The sequence below is a fragment of the Ceratotherium simum genome, chromosome 39 (assembly GCF_057802395.1).
Source record: "Ceratotherium simum simum isolate JZ-2026a chromosome 39, ASM5780239v1, whole genome shotgun sequence".
Classification (NCBI taxonomy): Eukaryota; Metazoa; Chordata; class Mammalia; order Perissodactyla; family Rhinocerotidae; genus Ceratotherium; species Ceratotherium simum.
This window is the reverse complement of record NC_141938.1, coordinates 15364899-15384798: the sequence shown is the minus strand read 5'-3', so window position 1 is coordinate 15384798 and position 19900 is coordinate 15364899. Positions and strand designations below refer to the sequence as shown.

General features: G+C 64.5%; 1 protein-coding gene across 1 annotated transcript; it reads right to left on the bottom strand.

The window, feature by feature from the left end:
- Positions 1-3646: 3646 nt before the first annotated feature.
- On the bottom strand, positions 3647-19724 carry KLF16 (KLF transcription factor 16). The gene is given in 6 exon segments (XM_087425955.1): positions 3647-4602; positions 13198-13488; positions 13491-14591; positions 18605-18626; positions 18914-19136; positions 19570-19724. Coding segments are annotated over 6 exon segments (2094 nt in total). The 3' UTR covers positions 3647-4300.
- Positions 19725-19900: the final 176 nt, after the last annotated feature.

Below are 19900 nucleotides of genomic sequence, written 5' to 3'. Positions count from 1 at the left end.
TCCTGTATACCAGGCCCTGCCCTCCATGCTAAGCTGAACCGTACTGCATTTATCGTTCATCAGATGACGGCCATTTGGGTTGTTTGCGCCTTTTGTCTACTGTGAATTGTGCTGCTGTGAACATGCACGTATGTGTATCTGAGTACCAGCTTCGTTTCAGTCCTAGTTTTTAAAATGTCGATTTGTTTGCAATTCCCAACCTCTCTCGGTGAACAGTTGGCCACTTTGGGTCCCCCGGCTGGCAAGTGCCAAGGAGCCCCATGTGGGGGGGCGGGGGGACCTGTGCAGATCACCGACCCCTCTCCCAACCCACCTCTCTCCTTACCCGAGCCTCCTGGCCCGGTCAGCATTGGGGCCTGAGACCCCTCGCTCAGGGGTCTCTCAGTGCCTCTCCACCAAGCAGGAGGGTGGGCTCCTGAGGATGCTAGTAAGACGAAGTGGGGTCATCTCCGAGTTTGCACATCGTAAGTGCTCCATCCATGCTCGCTGGCCTTGGTTATTCACTCGACAAATATTTACCAAATATGTGCCAAAGTGCTGGAAACATAGGTGAAGAAAGCCAAGATCCCCACCCTGGTGGAGTGGCGCTCTAGATGGGGGAGACAGACAAGCCACAGCAAATAAGTAAATGAGACAGCACGATGCAAGGCAGAAAGTGCTGGGGGTCGGGGAACAGAACAGGGTAGGGGGCTGGGAGAAGGGGTGGTCCATGTAGTCATAGGGGAAGGTGGGATCCGAGCAGTTCTGAGGAAGGTACAGAGGGAGCCAAGCAGGCATATAGGGGAAAAGCATTCCAGGTGGAGGGCACAGCCCATACAAAGGCCCTGGGGCAGGCCAGGCTTGTGGTGTTAGAGGAACATCGAGGAGGCCGGAGCAGAATGAGGGAGGGGGAGAGAGGGAGGAGGTGAGGGCAGGGAGGGGTCGGGGCAGGAGTGGGAACATCCCGGATCTGGAGTTGACAGCGAGGTCCAGCTGATGATGGACTTGGGGTATCACAGGCACACGAGGAGGTGAGTGTGCCAGCAGCACGGAGATATGGGGACCTGAGCCTGGGGAGAGGGGGATGAATCCGGGAGGGTCAGGGGTCCCCAGGCCGCATGCGTTGCGTCCAGCAGGCAGGACGGGACATCTTCCAGCTGCGGGAGTGTTTCCAAGAGAAAGGAGAGGGGCTGTGCGCGTGGACCCCAAGTTCCAGAAAGTCTGCGGCAAAGGGGCAGTGAAGCCGGCCAGAGCTGTAGTGGACAGGGGTCCAGGCAGCGATATCTGTGGGCTTGCGGGGCAGAATCCAGTAGAAAAGGCGAAGCAGGAGCGAGGGGGATGCAACAGGGAGGCCGTCTAGGAGCAGAGGCGAGGGCCGCCTTCCCAGGTTGGGGGCTACCTTGGTGGCCGCAAGCGCAGGACCCTGGGGACGGGTCGGCGGGAGCTGGCGCGGGCGGTGCAACACCAGGGGCGGCCACCAGATGGCGAGGCCTCCGCCTTCCCTGGAGCGGGAGGCAGGGCAGCCCCGGGGGAGGGTCTACGCTCCCCCCACCGCAGCCCCACCGGCCTTCGGGGCTCTGGAGACGGCTGGAATCTGGGGTGCATTTTTCCTAGGAAGGGGTTCAAAACTCTCACCAGCTTCTCAATGCTCCAAGGGGCCCCTCGCCTCCTCCGCACCAGCCTCCTCCCAATCGGGAGCTGGCATACAGTAGGCGTCCTATACATGACCGGCCGGACCACTGAGCACAGGAGCCTGGCGGGACACGGACGGCGGGGTGGGGAACGGCCGAGGGTCCAGAGGACCCTCCAAAGAGGAACCCTGTCGCGCCCGCGAGAGGCCCCGAGGGGCGCAGGCACCTCCTGCCCCCGCCCCACCCCCGCGCCGGAAGGAGGCGGGCGGCGGACGCCCCCGGGTGCGGTGTCACCGCGCCTGGTTGCCGGGTGACGGGGCGGGAAGGCGGGCGGGGGGCGCAGCTGCGCGAGGCGTGGGTGACACTGGGCGGCAGCGCGCGCCGCTGCGGGCGGCCCCCCCTCCTGCCTTAGGGCTGGGGGCGTGGGTATTATTTTGTGTCCCGGCCAGTGGGGCCTTGCCAAGACCCCCACGAGGTCCCCAGATTCACTAGCCCACTGCCTGAGTTTTCCCAGGAGGAGGCTGGTGCCCTGGGGTCCACATTGGCAAGTGGGGCAGAAGGGCTCAGAGGGCGCACCGGCTGGGGACCGGCGATGGAAAAAACCACGCGGGCACTGGAATCAGGTTTAAAAAAGGGCTTGTTTTAATTAATTAAATACAAGGATGAGGCCAGGCAGGGCAGCGGGAGGGGCGCCACCCGAAAGCACAACTCCCTTGGGGCCCCCTCCCCCCCCCACACACACCCTCGAGAGGCCACAGCTAAATGGCTGAAACCAGGTGCCAGTGACCACTGGCCCCTTGGGGGAGGCGGGGCGCGGGGCTCTCCAGGCTCCCGGACGCTGGAGAGGGACGGGGGCGGGGCGCGCGTTCTCAGCTTCCTGGGCCCGCCTGGGGACCCACCGTCCTACGCCTGCGGACAAGAGCCGGCCCGGGCTGGGACAACCAAGGAGACATCCAGGCAGACACAAAGAAAGCGTGGCCCCAGCCTGCGCCCCCCCCCACCCCCCCAGGACTAAGGCATCTGACCAACGCTGCTGGAGAGGATTTGCCGTCAGGTGGACCAGCCCCGCAGGACGCGCCCGGAGGCAGAGCCGGAAGACCCTCCCCAGCCCAGCTACCACAGGGATCCCGTCACCCCATGGCCCCCTCCCTAGGACCCCGGACATCCCTGGATCTTGCCAGGCCAAGTCCAGCTCCACGCCATCGCCATCCAAGCCCCCCAGTCCTCAGTGGGGAGACAGAAAGGATCTGGGAACAGGTGAAGGAGCCACCAACTTTCTGCAGCCAACGATGAGGGACAGGCCCCTTCAGGGTCCCAAGACAGGGAGCCTGGGTCCCTTCCCCTTCCAGGGCGGGGGTCCTCAGTCCAAAATGAAGTCCAACGGAAGCCACAGCCGGAAGACACGAGGAGAGAACGTGGCGTCGACCCCTCCCCGCCCAAGACCAACTCATGGAGACCCCGCCCCCCCACACCCCCTGAGGACGACGGACCACCCACGGGGGTCCGGATCAAGAAAGAGATTAGCGCCTGAAAAAATATTCTACCCGGTCCAAAAAAACGAGCTCTCCCAGAGGGTCCGGGATTCAGCCCTTCCGCCTCGCCTCCCGGTGGGCCGGACCTCAACCGCTGCTCCAGGGGCTTCGGTCACCCACATGCAGGGCGGAGAGGGGGCGCATTTCTCCCAATGGCTGTCGTGGTCCCCAACCAGAGGGACTGATTGTCACATGATGCTGTGGAAGGCGAAAAGCAGGGACCCTACCCCGGCAGGAGCAGGGAGACGGGCGTGGCGCCAGCTCCCCGAAGTCTTTCTCACTCTCACACTCACACACCCACCCAGGGGGGCAGCGCGGCCCCCCAGGCCAGCAGAGACAGCAGAAAATAAATAAGCCGGCATACCGCTCCCATCCTGCGACAGCCGCCACTTTCCAAAGTGAGTCAAACGCTCTTTGGAAGAACCCTGCTCTCTCTCCCTCCCCCAAGTCTCAGAAGCAAAACGTGGACCCCTATGGAAACCCGACCACCCCCCCCCGCCCCCCCCCCCCCGCTGGGGAGCTGGGCGGCCCCTCCCGGGGGCAGTGGGGCAGAACCTGTGGACACCTGAGATTGAGTACCCGAGAGGGGGCGGCCGGGCCGCACCCCATTTCCCTGAACGTCTCCAATGGCTTTCGGTGGGGTGAGGGGCCCCCGCGGGGTTGGGGGTGGGGACAGGCAGGGGCCTCGACAACCCCTGGTTCATCTATGGCTATTTGCACGCTTCATCCCAACCTGGAGGGAGGGGCCTGGGGGCCGAGTCTGAGCGCTGGTTAAGGGGCGCCTGTTGTGTCCCCTTCCCAAGACCCATACCCATCCCCCCAAAGCAGGGAGGTGGGGAAGGGGGAAGGGGAGCGCCCGCCAGCCACCCGCCTGGGGTCTCTGTTTAACAGATGGGAAGAGTTATCGATCATGGCTATTTACAGATGCGGGCTCCAGCCACCCCTCCGAGGCCCGGCTGACCCAAGTCCAGTCTCAGGCCCCCTCCTTGGTTTCTGGAGGGAGACAGGGGCATCTTCGGGGCCCTCGGGGGAACGCTGGAAGGGGCCGGGCTGGCCATGGCTCCCAGCCCGGCCCCAGGCCCTAGAGAGCAGGCGTGTTGCTGGTGTTCCAAGCCCGGGCCCAGCGGGGGCGCGCTCAGGGCGGGCTGGACCGGGGCCCTACAGGCCGGCGGGGGCCGGGCTGGGCGCGGGGCTGGGCGCTGGGCTGCCCGCCAGGCTGCAGGGCAGAGAGTCGCTGGGCGAGGAGCTGCGGGCGCCCGGGCGCCGGAGCAGTTCCGGGCGGAAGCCGGGGTGGCGGCGCGCGTGTTTGGTCAGGTGGTCGCTGCGGGTGAAGCGCTTGGAGCAGAGCGGGCAGGGGAAGCGCTTCTCGCCAGTGTGCGTCCGGTGGTGGCGGGCCAGCTCGTCGGAGCGCGCGAACTTCTTGTCGCAGCCCGGCCAGTCGCAGGCAAAGGGGCGCTCACCTGGATGGAGGAGGCAGAGGACAGACGGACAGCGGTCAGTGGGGAGGGGGTGGGGGGAGACAGAAAGAGGGGGACATCCCATCAGATCCCAAAAGTCATTTGTCTCACGCCCCACCTCGCCCTAGAGGCTGAATTCTGGGTGTGAATTTAAAACGTGTAAATGCGCAAAGCGACCCCCCCCCCCCCCCCGCTCATTTCACGAACCCCTAATGAATATTCTCGTCCCGTATTACCTAGGGTCTTGTAGTAATCACTGTGAGCATTTCCGTTGGTTAGCAGAACCTACAGACGCTGAGTTCTACCAGCAACCCCCCCCCATGGCCCCACCTCGGTGATGAGGGTCTCCTAGTGTATTTGTCACACACACGTGCATGCTCCGAGCACACGCTAGGTTTTTTGGATGGGCTTCTCGTTATGTTAACGGGCCGTGCTGTCCCCACCCCCGCAGAGCTCCTTTGTACCCCTCCTGTGGGGCATTCCACAGCCTCCCGGGGGTTGGTGACCCCAGTTAACCCCGTCCTTTTGGGAATGACCACCCGGGGTGCACAGTGAGGGGCGCGGTCTGGGCAGCTTCCCGTGCCCGACTGCTTTGCTGACCCTCGTGGCCCTCCAATGGGCAAAGGAACATGTGGAGAGCTCCCCCGGCCACCTGCAGCCCCGCAGAATCAGGCGCAGCGGCCCCACAGGCCGGTCACGGCGCGCTCGGAGGCTGGGGAGGGGCAGGGACTGCCGCCCGGCGGCTGACCGCGGGGCGAGGAGCGCGCTGCCGCCGGGAAGGGGCGGGGCCCGGAGGCCGGAGCTGCTGGACTCGCCCCGCCCCCGCGGCACGGACGGCACTGGGGAGGAGCGGGCCGCCACCCTGCGACTTCCTCCGCAGACCCCTCCCACCGCCAGGCCGGCCTCGCCCATCCTGCCCCCGCCGGCCGCCGCCATCCCGGCCCGCCTGGCCCCACCCCCCCAGCCCGTCTGGGTCTGTGCACCAGATCGGTGCCGCCCCACCCCCCCCATCTAACCGGGCCGAGCGCCCCAGCATGTGTTGTCAGCGTCTCCCCGGCCGACCCGGGGCACCAAGAGCCCCACCCTTACTCTCGGCCCACCCTGGACCCCCACGACGCCCCAGGCAAAGGGGCCGCGCGCATGCCGGAGCTTGCGCCCTTCCGGGCCCTGCGCCGGGTACCTGGGACCCTGGAACCCTCGGGCGTTGTCTCGCCCGATGTCCAGGAGTTTCGAAGGATGTGTGGATAGAATGTGGACAGGCGGGCCGGGGCGCCTGGGCTACACCCCTCGTGGCACTGATGGAGCCCCGCGTAGGAAGGGAGCCGGCCGGACCGGGCCGGGGGGCCACAGCGGGGTCAGGGTGGTCACCCCATGGGTTACAGGCTTGGGGGCCCTCGCCGGGCACCGGGGGCTGCAGTGACTCAGGGAACACGCCCACCAGTGGGGAGTAGGGGGAGACAGAAAGGGGTCCTCGGCCATGGATCGGAGAAGCGCCCCCCAACGCCGGACCGGCGGGGGGGCGGGGAGGTGATGCAGAGGTGACCAGGAACCAGCGAGAGGGACCAAAGGGGAGACTCGCAGCCGTGGGGGGACAGGGCCTGGCTTCCCAGGGGGACCCAGTGAGTGACCTCTGTGCTCTGAAAGCTCACGGCTTGCCCTGGGGACGGGGGGGGGGGGGGGGGGGGGGGACACACACCAGTGAACTTTAGAGGAGTTCCTGCCATCACCAGATGCCCAGGAAAGAGCTAGACTAAAACCTCCCCTCCCCCATCCCTTCCTCCTGGCCACACCCGGCCACCCCCAGCACGACAGAAGAGGGGGATCAGACCCTAGCAGGCCCCTCCAAGCTTTCTTGTGAGATACCTGTCAATCATGCTCACAGCTGGGGGAGGGCAGGTCCCAGGAGGCTGTGAACCCAAGTGGGCTGGTGCCACCTCCCCCGGGGGGTGGGGGGGCCGGTCACAGGCCACAACTAGGCGAGAGCAGCTGTCCCCAAGACCACAGGCGACCCCAAATCCCTGGGGCTGCCCCCTCCACACCCCATGCATCCCCCAGAACAATCCAGAAGGCAGGACCAGCAAAAGCTCAGGGAGGAGTCCCAACAAGGATTAGGGGGCTCAGAACAGCCCTGGATGGGACCCCCCACCCCACTCCGACTGCGACCACTCAGATCTGACAGCTCCCCAGGGCCGCAGTCTGGGGGAGGGGAGTCCGGTTACGGGGGCGGGGCTGCCGGCTTTAGACCAGACCCGGGGCCTGGGGGAGCGACGCCCCTCCGAGGGGCATGCGGTCCTGTCGCCATCTTGCAGGGCGCAGACGGGGAGAAGCAGAAGGGAAGGGGGGGCCACCCCACTGCTGTGGCGCCCCACAGTCGGCTCACTTCCCCATTTAGGGCGGCGGGGCTGGCCCCCCCCTCCAGTCCGCCCCGCAGTTCCACTTTGCAACGAGCTTGCAAGAGTGGTGCCAGCGCCCGCTGGGGCAGGACGCAGGCAGCCGCCGGGAACACAGCTGCCGCACGTAGCTCGGCGGCGGCGGGGACATCCGCAGCCCCAGCCGGCCCCGCTCACGTGGTCCCGCTCCCGCCGGGGGCCGGGGGGCCGGGCAGGGGTCGCCTGGCGGGTCTGGCCGCCTGCCGGCCCCGCCCCACGCGCCGTTGCCGGGGAGCGCACGTGCACACGTGGGTGGCTGGTACCGCGCTGCGAGGCTTCCCGCCCCCACAACGCTGGACGAATGCCTGCAGAATGCCAGGCTCTGCCACCCTGAGTCCACTGGCCGGGAAGGGGGTAACAGTCGGGGGCTCAGAGCCGGCGCAGCCACCCGGCTGCTCCAGGTTACCTGGCTGGGCCGGGCGCTGGAGGACGCTGTGGGCGGGGCCGCGGTGGACTTGACCCTCTGACTTGGGCTGGGCCCGGGTGAGTTCGGGACAGCAGGCTGCCGTGCTGCCTTACAGACTCAGAAAAATGGAGTGGAGGCGAGCCTGGAGGTGGTACCGTGTGCCAGGCCCGGGTCAGCCTCTCGGCCTTCAGGGGAAGCGCCCCACCTCCCTGGGCAGGGCCAGGGGCCAAGGGCCGTGGGGCTGACAGCTAAGCTGCACCGTGACCTCCTGAGGTCATCCCTAGGGGTGGAGAGGGAAGTATGGCCGGCAGCTGGCCCTTGCACAAATGGTCACCTACTAGGTGGATTGCCCGGGGGAGGGGCACAAGGGGGCAACTCGGGAAAGAAAGGGAAGGCTGGGGCTGCAGTAGATGGGGGGAGCAGCAGGGAGCTTCCCAAAGCACAGTTTTGGAGATGTAACAAATAAGGATGGAAAATCGATGGTGAGGCCTGGAGGGCAGTGGGTGCCCCTGAGGCTGGCCGTTCTAATGGCTTTACAAAGACCAGCCTGTGGGAGGATCATATGCTTCATGGTCTCAAGTATCTCCTGGGCCCTGGCTGCCCCCCAACCCCAGGCTTACCACCCTCCCCGGCCCCACTACTCTTGTAGGATTCCCCTTTCAATGATTCTGCTGTTGCCACCAAAAGCTTAGGCAGGTGTCTCCCTGGCCATCTCAACCCCTCACCTCCTCACATGGTACCTGGCAGCAAATCCAGTTGGCGCCCCCTTCAGAATCTCTCCAGACTCCACCCTGCCTCTCCTGGCTCCAGCCCCCAGGTTACGCCTGGACTGATGCACTAGCCCATCAGCTTGTGCCTGGGCCGCCCAGGGCTGCCCCCTCAGTAAGTCAAAGCCCCAAGCTTTACCGTGGCCCCGCGCCCTCTGACCTTCCCACCCTCCCTCGGCTCCTCACACACCCTTTCCCACTGCCTGGACCCTCTCTCCGGTCACTTCTGTCCCTTCTCTGCTCAGCATCACCCCTCAGAGTGATCTCTCCTTACCCCCCACCGTCCCCTCTCTCGGCTTTTCTATCCTTGTGTTCAGCATCTCCCGGGTGTGATATCTGTCCCCCCACCAAAGTGTAAAGCCCAGGACAGAGGCCTGGCATGCCGTGGGTGCTTAATACATCTGTGGAAAGAGCCCACGGGCCTGGAGTGCCAAGCTCAGACTTTCAGCTGCTGCAGCAGTTAATGTGTTGGTTCGTCATCTCGTTGTGTTCCCTCACCCAAGTAGGAGCTGTCACTACCCCCTTTTATTTAAAAGCCCTGCCACCTGCAACCCCTTGTCCCTCCTCCCTCCCCAAGGACCCTGGCTCACTTCCCCACCGACATTGGTATCTTCGGCAAGAGAGCTCTTGGTGCCTGGGGGTGTAGAGGCACAGCTCCCACGGGTCCCCCAAGCACGTGTGTTCTGGAGACTGCTGTTCTGGCAACAGCACTGGGCCAGGGCGGCCCACCCAGCCCTCCCTCCCTCCCCAGGAGGCGGGCTCCCGGGGCTGGTATCATTTAGCAACTCCCGGGCCATCTGGGCCACCTTTATCAGGAGCCTGGGTGGGGGGTGGTTATCGCCCCCTGCAATGTTGGGGGCCGTTCCCCACCCCCCCAGCCGGGACACGGGCACCTGCAGCCAGTTCCAGCTGCTCTCTGCACCCTGCCTGCTGGAGTGAGGGGCCTAGGTGGGGAGGCAGTCACTCTGGGTAGCCGCTGGAGGCTCACAGGCTACCCCCACCCCCTCAGGCCTGGCACTACCCCACCCAGCACCCCCCCCCAGATAAGCCACCAGTCTCCTGAGCCCCACCTGACCCTAAGGAAGATCACAGCTCTGCCTGGGGGTGGGGCTGGGGTCTGCCAATCACTCATACAGCCCTGGGGGGCAGGGGGTGGCTACTTCCCCTGCAGGCCTCAGTTTCCCCATCTGCCTCTACTCCTGGTGTCCTCTTCAGCAAAGAATATCACCACCATTCCCCCAACCCCTCAGGCTGCTCGGTCAGAAACCTGGGGGTCACCCAGACCTCCTCCTGCACCCCACGTCCTCGGGCTTTTCTCTCCCACCCAATTCACCCATGGTCCACCTCTCTCCCTCCCGCGTAGGGCCGCCCTCCTCAACCCCTCTCCCCGGTCCTAATCCTTTCTCCATAAACGGATTTTCCTCGGCAGGATTTTCCTCTGCAAAGCTGGGCCTGCCTCCCTGCCCACCCCCACCCTGCCCTTGGGATTAAGTAGAACCCTTCACCTGCTTTGCCCCCTCCTCGCTTCACACCACCACTTCATGTTCAGTACCCACGCCCCACAGCCCCTGCAGCCAGAGTGCAGCCCCCTCTCCAGGGACACAGCCCTCCCCTCCCCACCCACTCCACGCTATCTGCTGAGAGGCCTCTCCCTCCAGGAAGCCTTTCCTCCATCACCGCTGCTGTCACAGCCCCCCAAGGTTCCACAGTCGCAGGGAACAGGAACTGGGTGGTCCCCACAGCACCTTGCACCTAGTGGATGCTCAGCTAATATTCCTGACATTTAAATAGACAAGAATTTAAAGTAAAACAAGTCTTCAACTGGGGGTGATCCTGCAACCCCCAGGGGACACTACGTGATGCCCGGGGACATTTGTCATTGTCACAGCTAGAGAATGTTCCTAGCATCAAGTGAGTGGGGATGCTGCTTAACACCCCACAGTGCCCCAGACGGCTACCCCAGAGAATGACTTGGCCCCAGCGTCCACAATGCCCAGAGGGGCAGACCCTGACCTAGAAGCTTCGCTTCCAGGCCTGAGCTCTTTCTAGGGGAGAGGGAGCCCGAGTCCCCCAGGAGGCACACGGCAGACCGCGTGCTCGGCACTGGGGGCTCTGGGGCGGGGGAGCAGTCCGGAGATGAGGGAGGTTGGGAGAGCAAGGAGTACACAGCCAGCCTCTCCTCCCGCCCCCGCCCCATCTCCCTGCTCTCTCCCTCTCTGTATCCACGGCAACCGTGTCAACATCTCCTGCAGCTTCCAAAGTCCTTCCACGCCCCACGCAGGAGAGCGCCAGGGGCTGCAGGCCACACACAGGGGATGACAGGACAGCCCTCCCTGCTGGCTTTTGGGGCTAGGGGGCCCTGTGAAAAGACCCCATGGTCCCTCCCCGCCGCGCCACGCCCCTGCACCAAATGGAGCAGGGATGATGTGGGTACCACACCTGACTCCTGTGTGGCTCCTGCTCTGGATGTCGCTCGGTTTGCTCATCTGTAAAACGGGGCTAAGCCAAGACCGGTGTTTCCTTTACAAACGAGAACAGTCCTTGAACAGGGTTGGGCGGAGCAGGACTCTCTCACGAGGGCCCTCGGGTGACAGCTCAAGGGACAGCTGAGTCTAATTACTGCTCCTCATCAGATCTGTCCCCAAGCCTGTCCCCAGCAATGGGCAACACCGAGCAAGCCTTAGGACACCAGGAACAAGCATGGCTTCCCCACCCCCAAAAACAGACACGATAGCAACTGCCCCCTCCCACAGTGGCCAGAAAAACCAAAACGCCTTTACACAGACCCTGGCAGGGCTTGGGAGTCCTGGGGTCGCAGAGACACCGGACAAGCAGCATTAAACACACAGATGTCCAAAACCCTCAGGGAAGGGAACCAAGGGTGCCTGGGTTGGGGACTTCCACTCTCGGGAGCAGCCAGGAGGTCCAGGAGCTGCACCCCCCCAGTCCCCACGTCGTCATTATAAAGGGGGCTTCGGGACAGGACATCCAGAGCCACAGTTCCCACTGGGGTGGGGGATCCACCAGAAGTGGCGCCGTGCCCTCCCCACCATCTGCACCCACCACTGGGCACCCCAACTCAGCCTCACGGGCCCCAGTTTCTCGTTAAAAAACAGAGATGGCAACACTGACATCCTGGTCCTGGCGAGGAATTCTTTCTCCCCCACTGCCTGGGGGCCTGTGGAAGCTCTGAAGGACCCCAGGACACTCTGGGGAGGCGTCTCTTGAGAACTATGGTGGGAGGTGGCCTGACCACCCCCTTCACTCGACCGGGGAAGTCAGACAGGGTCTGGGGACACCAAACCAAACCACTGCACCAGGGGGTCCGAAAGGCTCACGGAGGCCACGCCCGAGCAAGTACCTCAGGCTGGAGGTGGAGCCCAGGGAGGAGTGACAAAGACAAGGTCCCACGTCAGCCCTGCACTGTTCAGAAGGGCCCGCTCCCCTGGACCCCAGCCCACCGCCCAGAGAGGCACCTGCCCTCTGACCCCCATATAAAAGTGCCTCTCTGTTTTCACAAACCCACCGATGTCCCTCTCGCAGAGACACTTGGACCCCGCTACCTTGAAAACGAGGTAACACCCAGTGATCACTAAAGGGAGAATGGTGGCTCCTGGAAGGAAACGTAGACCCCCCGCCAAGTCCTGTCCTGGCTGTGTGCACCAGTGGGCAGAGCCTCCAGGTCCCGAGAATGAGCGAGAAGAGGGATGACTGCCCAGGGGGAGGGTGCCAGCATCTGTCTGGCATTCGAGGCCCTGCCATCAGCCAGGGGCCGCCCGCCCCGTGTCTCTGCCACACCACTAGGGCCAACTCTGCTCTCCTGTGCCCTCTCCATATGCTCCCGTGAAGGGAACACATCACCTGACCCATGCTGAAGCACCCTGTTGTCCGAGACCCCCAGGATGACCCTCAGAGAGAGGCAGGGTTTGTATTCCCCTTACATAGACGAGAACACTAAAACTAGAACAAATAGACCGTGTACTAGAAAGTGCCAGAGCCATGACACCAAATCCACGTGCACCCTCACAGCCTGCCCCCAGGCGCCCACCTGCTCCCCTGCCCTTCCCAGGTCGGAAGACCGCCAACATTCAAACCCAGGCTGCCCACCTTCCCCTGCCCCCAGCCCAAACTCCCAGCTTGGAGAGCATTCTCAAGAGTTCACAGTGGGAACCCAGAAGAAGGAGAAAACTCACAGGAAAACAAGTAGAAAGCGACACAGGGAAAAGGTTACCAGTGCCCCCTGCCTCCCGGCTCCCCTAGCCGCCCCCCCACGCCACGCTAGGCTGTGAGAGGTGACAGTGGCACCAAACTCTCACCAACTGACTCTACGCATCTTCCCCAGCAGCTCCCGCAACAGGTGAAGGAAACCAACACCAGGGGAAGCATGGTGAGGACCTGACTCCATCAGTGGTCCCCTCCTCCCCAAACTCAGGCCCCAAGCCACACGCCCAGCCCCGCCCTCCGCCTTATTAAAACACAGGAAAGAAGGAAACAAAACGTGCCGGGCACCCTCACCCTGGCCCCGCGCCAGGCGCTCCGCCGCCCTCCGTGGTGAATCCTCATGGCCACCCCGGAGGCGGCGATGCGGCTCCTCCTCCCTCTCCATAAATAAGAAACTGAGGCAACGAAAGGGAAGAAACGCAAATCTAAGATTCCGATGCTCCGACCACGGTGCCCACCACCCAAATCCGAACGCAACAAAAAAGAGAAACGAGGCAGGGGAGGGGGACCGCCCGGGACCCCCCGATCCCGCCCGCGGACCCGCCGCGCCGCGCGCCCCGCGAGCCCTTGCCGCTGCGCCCGCCATCCGCGCGCCGCCCGACCGCGTGGCCGCCACGCCCCCTGCGCGCGCCCCACCCACCGAGGCCCCGCCCTCCCGGCAGGCGCGGCGGCGGGCCGGGCGCGCCCCCCTCCCCGCCCCCCACGCGCCACGCAGTTTCGGGGTCCCAGCGGGGGAGGGGGCGCAGAAGGCCGCCCCCACGCTGGCCGGGCTCACCTGTGTGCGTCCGCAGGTGCGACTTGAGGTGCGACGACTTGTAGTACGCCTTGGCGCAGCCCAGGAAGGGACAGCGGTGGCTCTTGGCGGCGGCGGGCGCGGCACCGGGGGCGCGGCCGGAGGACGGGGACGAGGCGGCCGAGGAGGAGGAGGCGGGCGAGGCGCCCCCCGGGGCGGCGCCGGGCCCGCCGCGCAGGTCGGCCAGGATGCTGGCGGCCAGCAGGTGGGGCGCGGCGGCGGCGCCTGGGCCCGGGCTGGGGGCGCCGGGGGTCGGCGGCGGCGGCCCCGGGGCCCGGGCGGGGCGGCCTCGCGGCGCGGCGCGCGCACATCCAGGCCGGCCGTGGGGCCCGCGCCCTCGGGGCCCGGCCGCCCGCGGTGCACCACGGCGCCCGAGGAGATGGCCATGAGCACGTCGGCGGCGAAGTAATCCACGCACGCCACGGCCGCCGACATGCCGGGCAAGGGCGCGCGGCGCGGGCCGAGCGGGCGGAGCAGAGGCGGCGGGAGCGGCGCCCGTCCGGCCGGCGGCGACTGCTCGAGTGCGGGAGGCGGAGGAGGAGGAGGCCGGCGCGCGCCGCCGCCCCCGCCGCCCGCGCTCAGCCGCCCGCCCCGCCTGACGCGCCCTGCCGCACCGGAGCCCGCGGGGGCGGCCGCGGCCCGCCCCGCCCGGAGGACGCCCCCTCGGGGCGCGCGGCCACGCCCCCCGCCCGGCGCGCCTTCCACTGCCCTGTGAGCCGCGAGCTGCCGCCAGGGGCGGGGCCCGGGCCGGAGGAGCCGCCCTCCCCGGCGCGCCCACTCCGGCCTCGGAGCGCGACCCCGCCACCCGCCACCGGCCCCGAGCGCGCCTTCCCCACGCGGGGGCGCCAGGCAGGGAAGCCTTCTTCCTCCTCGCGCGCCCCTCCCTCTGCGGCGCGGCCGCCTGTCCCCTTCCCGGAGCGCCCCTTCCCCAAGCCAGGAAGCTCCGCCCCGTCCCCGGTACGGCCCACCCTCCAGAGCGCGCTCCGCCCCATCCCGGCACGCCCCTCCCTCTCTCCCTGGAGCGGCTCCGCCCCCTCCTGGCGCACCCCTCCCTTGTCGGCGCGCGCCCCGCCTCCTCACGGGCGCGCCCACCCCACGCCGGGGCGCGCGGCCGGCGAGAGCTCGCGCCTTCCCCGGCCGCTTCCACCCCGTCCCCGGGCGCGCCCCCGTTCGCGATGGGGAAGGGCTCCGCTCCCCACGTGGCCGGGTGGGGGTGCGGAAGCAGCCAGCCCCGCCCCCCGGCCACGTGCGTGACCCTTCCCCCTCTCCTCTTCCTCTGCCTGCGGCTCTGCTTGACCGCGCGCCCCTGCGTCCCCTTGCCCCCTTCTCTGGGAGGCCTCCTGGCCGCTTTCGGAGCCCCGCGCGGCCTCCCCGGCCTAGACACCGGTCGCCCCAAGGCTGGCACGGGAAGGGTGGGGCGCCCTGCCCCGCAGGGTCGAGCGAGCCTGCGCTCGTTCCTCTTTTTGAGCCCCATTCAGGAGCCACTCCTGCGCGCCTCGGTAGGGGTGGGGAGGGCCGGGGTAGCGGGGTCGGGAAGAGGTGCCGTGCTGGGTGGGTTCGCAAAGGGCTGGACTCGGGGCGCGTCGGCGAGGCAGAGCATCCAGGCCCTGCCGGGAGAGGAGGGTCGGGGACATTCCTCTCCGGCGCCGGGCAGGGATCCTTAGGTCTCGGACGGAGACAGTGGGGCCTTTCCAAGCGCCCGAGGACGTTCAGGCCAAGTTGTTTAATAGCGGCGAAAACGTTGGGGATACAGATAGCCAGGGTCCGCTAAACCCACAGGCCCAAGGCGGCGGGCGCGCGGAAGTGGGGCGACGAGGAGGCCCCCTCCGTTGCGACCACGCCCCCGCCCCTTCCTAAACCGGCCGTGGGGGCTGTGCAGTGACTAGAGCGGCCTCCAGGGGGCGGGGCTGCTTGGGCCTTTATGAGTGCCAGTCACTTATGTTTGCTGGGTGACCCGCCCTGGACTGGCTGTGGGCAGCGGCCGTGACCCTGGCTCCAGCCCCATCTCGGGACTCTATCCTCACTCTCCTCACCTGGCACCCGGCTAACTGACCTGACCCGGCTCGGCTGCTCTGCCCCAAGCATTGTCCCCTAGGTCCCCCCCCATCCCCTAGGCCCCACCGTCCTTGGTGGTGCCAGCTTGTGCCAGCCCCCTCTGGGGCCCCAGCGATGCTCTGTATGCCCGTGGCTGAACAGGCGAGAAGGAAGGGGGCATGGAGGATTGACTGCAGGCTACAGAGATGAAGTGTGGGCTAGGGCAGGTTCCCTTTGACAAATAGGCCCACTGACCCAGGCTGTGGGCTCTGAGGGCCCCCTCTGGGCAACCACTATCCAGAGGGGCACTTTGTGGGTGCTTGCCACCAGCATTCCTGCCGGCCTGTGCCTTTGAAGATCAAAGAAGTGGACAGCCTGGGCAGGCTCCCAGCCCCCCATCTCAGCAGCCCTGGGGGCCTCAGACCCCCAGCCCCCACACCCACTGGTGCTGCCCAGTGCCCATGGCCCAGCCTCTCCAAATCCAGACAAGGAAGGAAGCGCCTTGCAGCTTCTCCCATCAAGCTCACACTAGGTGCTCACGACCAGCAGGATGAGAACGAGATCAAGACCCTTGGTTGCTTCTACTGATGTTTATTGGGTCAAGAGTGGCCTCCCAACAATGGCCTGCTCCGGAGAGGCTCACAGTCTAAGCAGGGCAGCTGGGAGTCCCATAACGGCACAGGTGGGCGGGCACGGCCCTGACCTGGGGCTGTAGCCGGGCCTGAAGTGGAGGAACCCCCAGCTGGTGTGGTAGGGGGCAGCAAAAGGCAGCCCCAGGGACACCAGCGATGGCTGAGGAAGGGGCCTTCTTCCCACAGGCAGGAGCGGGGAGCGGTGGCAAAGCAGGGATCTGGACCACTGTCCTGACTGTGGCCGCCAGGCTGCTGGCCTGGGACAGGACTGCTGTCGGAGCCTCAAGTGTGCGCCTCTCCCGGCAGTCATCAGGGTCTCAGGACCCGTGGCCTTCATCTGTGGGACACGTTCACATCCTGACCCCCAGCATATACATAAGTCTCGGAGCCCAAGGACGATCCTGTCGGTCCTCTCTGACCCCGTAGTCAGCTTGGCTTCGTGCTTTGTCACTCTGTCCTCACTACGGACCTTCAGGAGTCGTTCCCATTCCAGAGATGAAGAAATCAAGGCTGGGAGAGGGCCGAGAAGCAGCCTGCCGGCGCACAGAACCAACAGGCAGCCAAGGTTTTGGCGAAAATACCCACAGAGGCGGCCTGAGCTTAGTCAAGGCCAGGACTCACAGGAAGGTCAGTGCCTCCTTTGTCCAGACTTGGGAAACAGGGTTCCATCTCTCCCCTTCCCTGACGGCACCAGGGGTTCAGAGGGGCTCTTGCTGAGCCACAGGGCCCAAAGAGCAGAGCTGGGGGGGCACAGCAGACACAGCCAGGTGTGGAGGGGGAGGGGGCTCAGAGGGGCAGGAGCGCACGGTCAGTCTCCCCGGGTGCACTGGGGGAGGCTACATAAAGTGGGGTGCCTCCATAGCGTGGATGCCACGGGCTGTGCACACACAGGGAAGGTGCCCACGTAGGTCAGGTCAGAGTCCAGGCCCCAGTGTCTACTTGTGTCTGGAGGTGGCTATGTGCTTAGACGTGCTAGAATAGCCAGATCTTCTTGAAAGACAGTGAAGCCTTTACTTTTTGTTAATGTACTTTCTATACAATTCAACTTTTTTTTTTTTTTTGTGAGATCAGCCCTGTACTAACATCTGCCAATCCTTCTCTTTTTTTGCTGAGGAAGACTGGCCCTGGGCTAACATCCATGCCCATTTTCCTCCACTTTATATGGGACGCCGCCACAGCATGGCCTGACAAGCGGTGCGTCGGTGCGCGCCCGGGATCCGAACCGGCAAACCCCGGGCCGAGGCAGCGAAGCATGCGCACTAAACCGCTTGCGCCACGGGGCCGGCCCTCAACTTTTTTTTCAACCTATGTGTATTTATTACTTTTATTTTCTTTAAATGTCAACAGCTTATCTAAGGAGTGCAATATGGGCCATGCATCCTTCTTTCTTTTTTACACTTGTATGTATGAAAAGTCATTTTCTGAAAGCGCCCTCTTTGGCGTGGGCTGGACTCAGGGACTCTCTTCCCAAGCGCAGAGCAGGGAAAGGGGAGGCCGGCAGCCTGCGGTGGGGAAGCCAGAGGGCCCCACCTGAGCCAGGCGGCCAGTCAACCTCGGGGTGATGTCGTGTGCATGTTGGGGACCCCTGATGGGGCGTGACCAGAAGGGCACCTCACGGGGGCCGGCCCGGTGGCCGGCCTGGTGGCGCAAGCGGTTAAGTGTGTGCGCTCCGCTGCGGCGACCCGGGGTTCGCCGGTTCGGATCCTGGGCGCGCACCGACGCACCGCTTGTCAAGCCATGCTGTGGTGGCGTCCCATATAAAGTGGAGAAAGATGGGCACGGATGTTAGTCCAGGGCCAGTCTTCCTCAGCAAAAAGAGGAGGATTGGCAGATGTTAGTACAGGGCTGATCTTCCTCACAAATAAAGAAATAAAGCACAAACATTAAAAAAAAAAAAAAAAAGGGCACCTCACCTCGGCACGTTCTTCCCCAAACCCACAACCCTGGTCTGATCACAAGAAAACAGACAAGCCAGATCCAGGGATGTTTTACAAAATACCCGACCGTCCCCCAAACCGTCAAGGTCACGAAAAACAAGACAAAAGTGTTGGAGATTTGAAGAGACTAAGGAGACAGGATGACTGAAGGCCAGGGGGGGACCCTGGGTGGGATCTGGAACAGAAAAGGGCGTTACTGGAAAAACATGATGGGAGACACGTAGAGTGTGGCTTATAGGAATGGACACAAGTTCACTTCTGGGTTTTGACAAGATGTTAACACAAGGGCCACTGGGTGAAGGGCAGTCAGGACTCTGTACTGTCTTTGCAACTTTTCTGTAAACCCCAAGTTATCCCAGGATGAAAATTTTAAAACGTGAAGAGGGAAGGTGGGAGTCATTGAATAATAATGACCGAGTTAAGAGAGCAGCGGCTCCCTCTGGTTGGGGGCACCGCACGAGTTTACATTCTCCTTACTTTGTACGTTGCTGATCGAAACTGTAATGCTGTACCCTGGGACCCGCAATTCCACTCCTAAAAAGGTGCCCAGGAAACATCCGGAAGGAAGGAAGGAAGTCTGCATATTGTTGCGATGTTTGTGACGGGGAACTAGAAGGCACCTACATGTCGGTCACTGAGGGAGGAGGACGTGGCCATGGGAGCCCGGACACAGGCTACAGGGTCAGTGGGAGAAGCGAGCTCCAGCTCCCAGGATTCGGGCTGTGAATTCTCTGTGTTGTCACCTGTGTTTGCAGCCAGTTCGGCCAGCCTGGCCACGGGGCTTACCTCTGGAGGGGCCTGCGGGGACCTGGGGACAGAGGAGGAACGAGAGGAGATGTGGGGGGTGAGGAGGAGGTGGACCAGCCCCTCAGGGTCACGCCAGGCAGCACGCGCCCGTGTCTGCCACCTGCCTGGCATTGGGCATTCAGGGGTGTGACCCCTGACCTCTCCGTGACGGTCCTGCTCGCTGCTCTCAAACAAGATACAAACAACCGCCCCTCTGGAGCCTGTGGTCCAGCAGAGCGTTTTTAAAAATTGATGCACATTTCGTGTTCTCCTCTGTAGTGCATCTGTGTTTATCTCTGATGTACTTACCGTGGCCGGGCGACCCGGCTGGTCCGTCATGCACAGGAGGGTGAGCAGCCGAGAGCTCGAGGTGGGACGACGCACACTGGCCAGGCCGGGGTGCAGCCGGCCCCAGTCCAGGCCTCGCCAGACGATGGGCACCTGGCTGACTTCCTCTGCTTGGCGGACAACGAGGCCAGTGCTGACACACACGCCACACAGGAAGCACGAGGCCCTGCTCAGAGCTGCTTCTCTGGGAGGCGGGAGGGGCAGAATCTGGCCCTGACGGGTGTTCCCTCGACTCCTTTCACGTGGGAATTCCCTCCCCCGCTCCTTTGCATCCTCTGCTCCTCGGCTGCCCAGGACCCCTGGGAAGCACGCTTGAGATGGCCACTTGCAAGTGGGGTTTTATCTGCTAGGCCTCCAGGCCACCTCTCGCAGGCCGTGCTGCTCTGGTCTCCACCTGATCTGCTGAAGGACAGAAAAAGCCCTCTTCAGGACCGTCTCCTCCCCTAACAGTGAGGTGGCACTCTGCTAGGTGAGGTGGGCTTCACAGACAGCACCCCGGCTCAGCTCCTCCCAGCCGAGTGAATGACCGCAGCCAGACCCTGACCCCTCCAGGCCCACCTGCACGTGCTATGGACACACAGGTGGCGCTGGGGTCTGGCTGTCCAGCGGGGGCACACCTGTGTCCCGAGACTGAGCACCACGGGAGCCCAGCTGGATCCCAAGGCTTTTTCTCTGGGGGCAGCTTGGCCTGAGCCATGTCCCCTGTAGGTGGGGACACTGGGGATAGCGACCCCAGCAGCCCAGAGTTGTCATGAAGATCCACCTGGCACATCGCGGGAGCTCCAAAATGTGAGGAACGGGGACCCTGATGCTGGGTTGGTGCCCGCGTCTGATGGAACCCCACAGCTAACAGGCTGGACCTGCACCCTGACCAGGAACCAGACAGACAAGCGCCTGCCCTGGGGGGTCGCGAATGCCTTAGAGCAGGGGGCTCGGGACCCTGAGGGG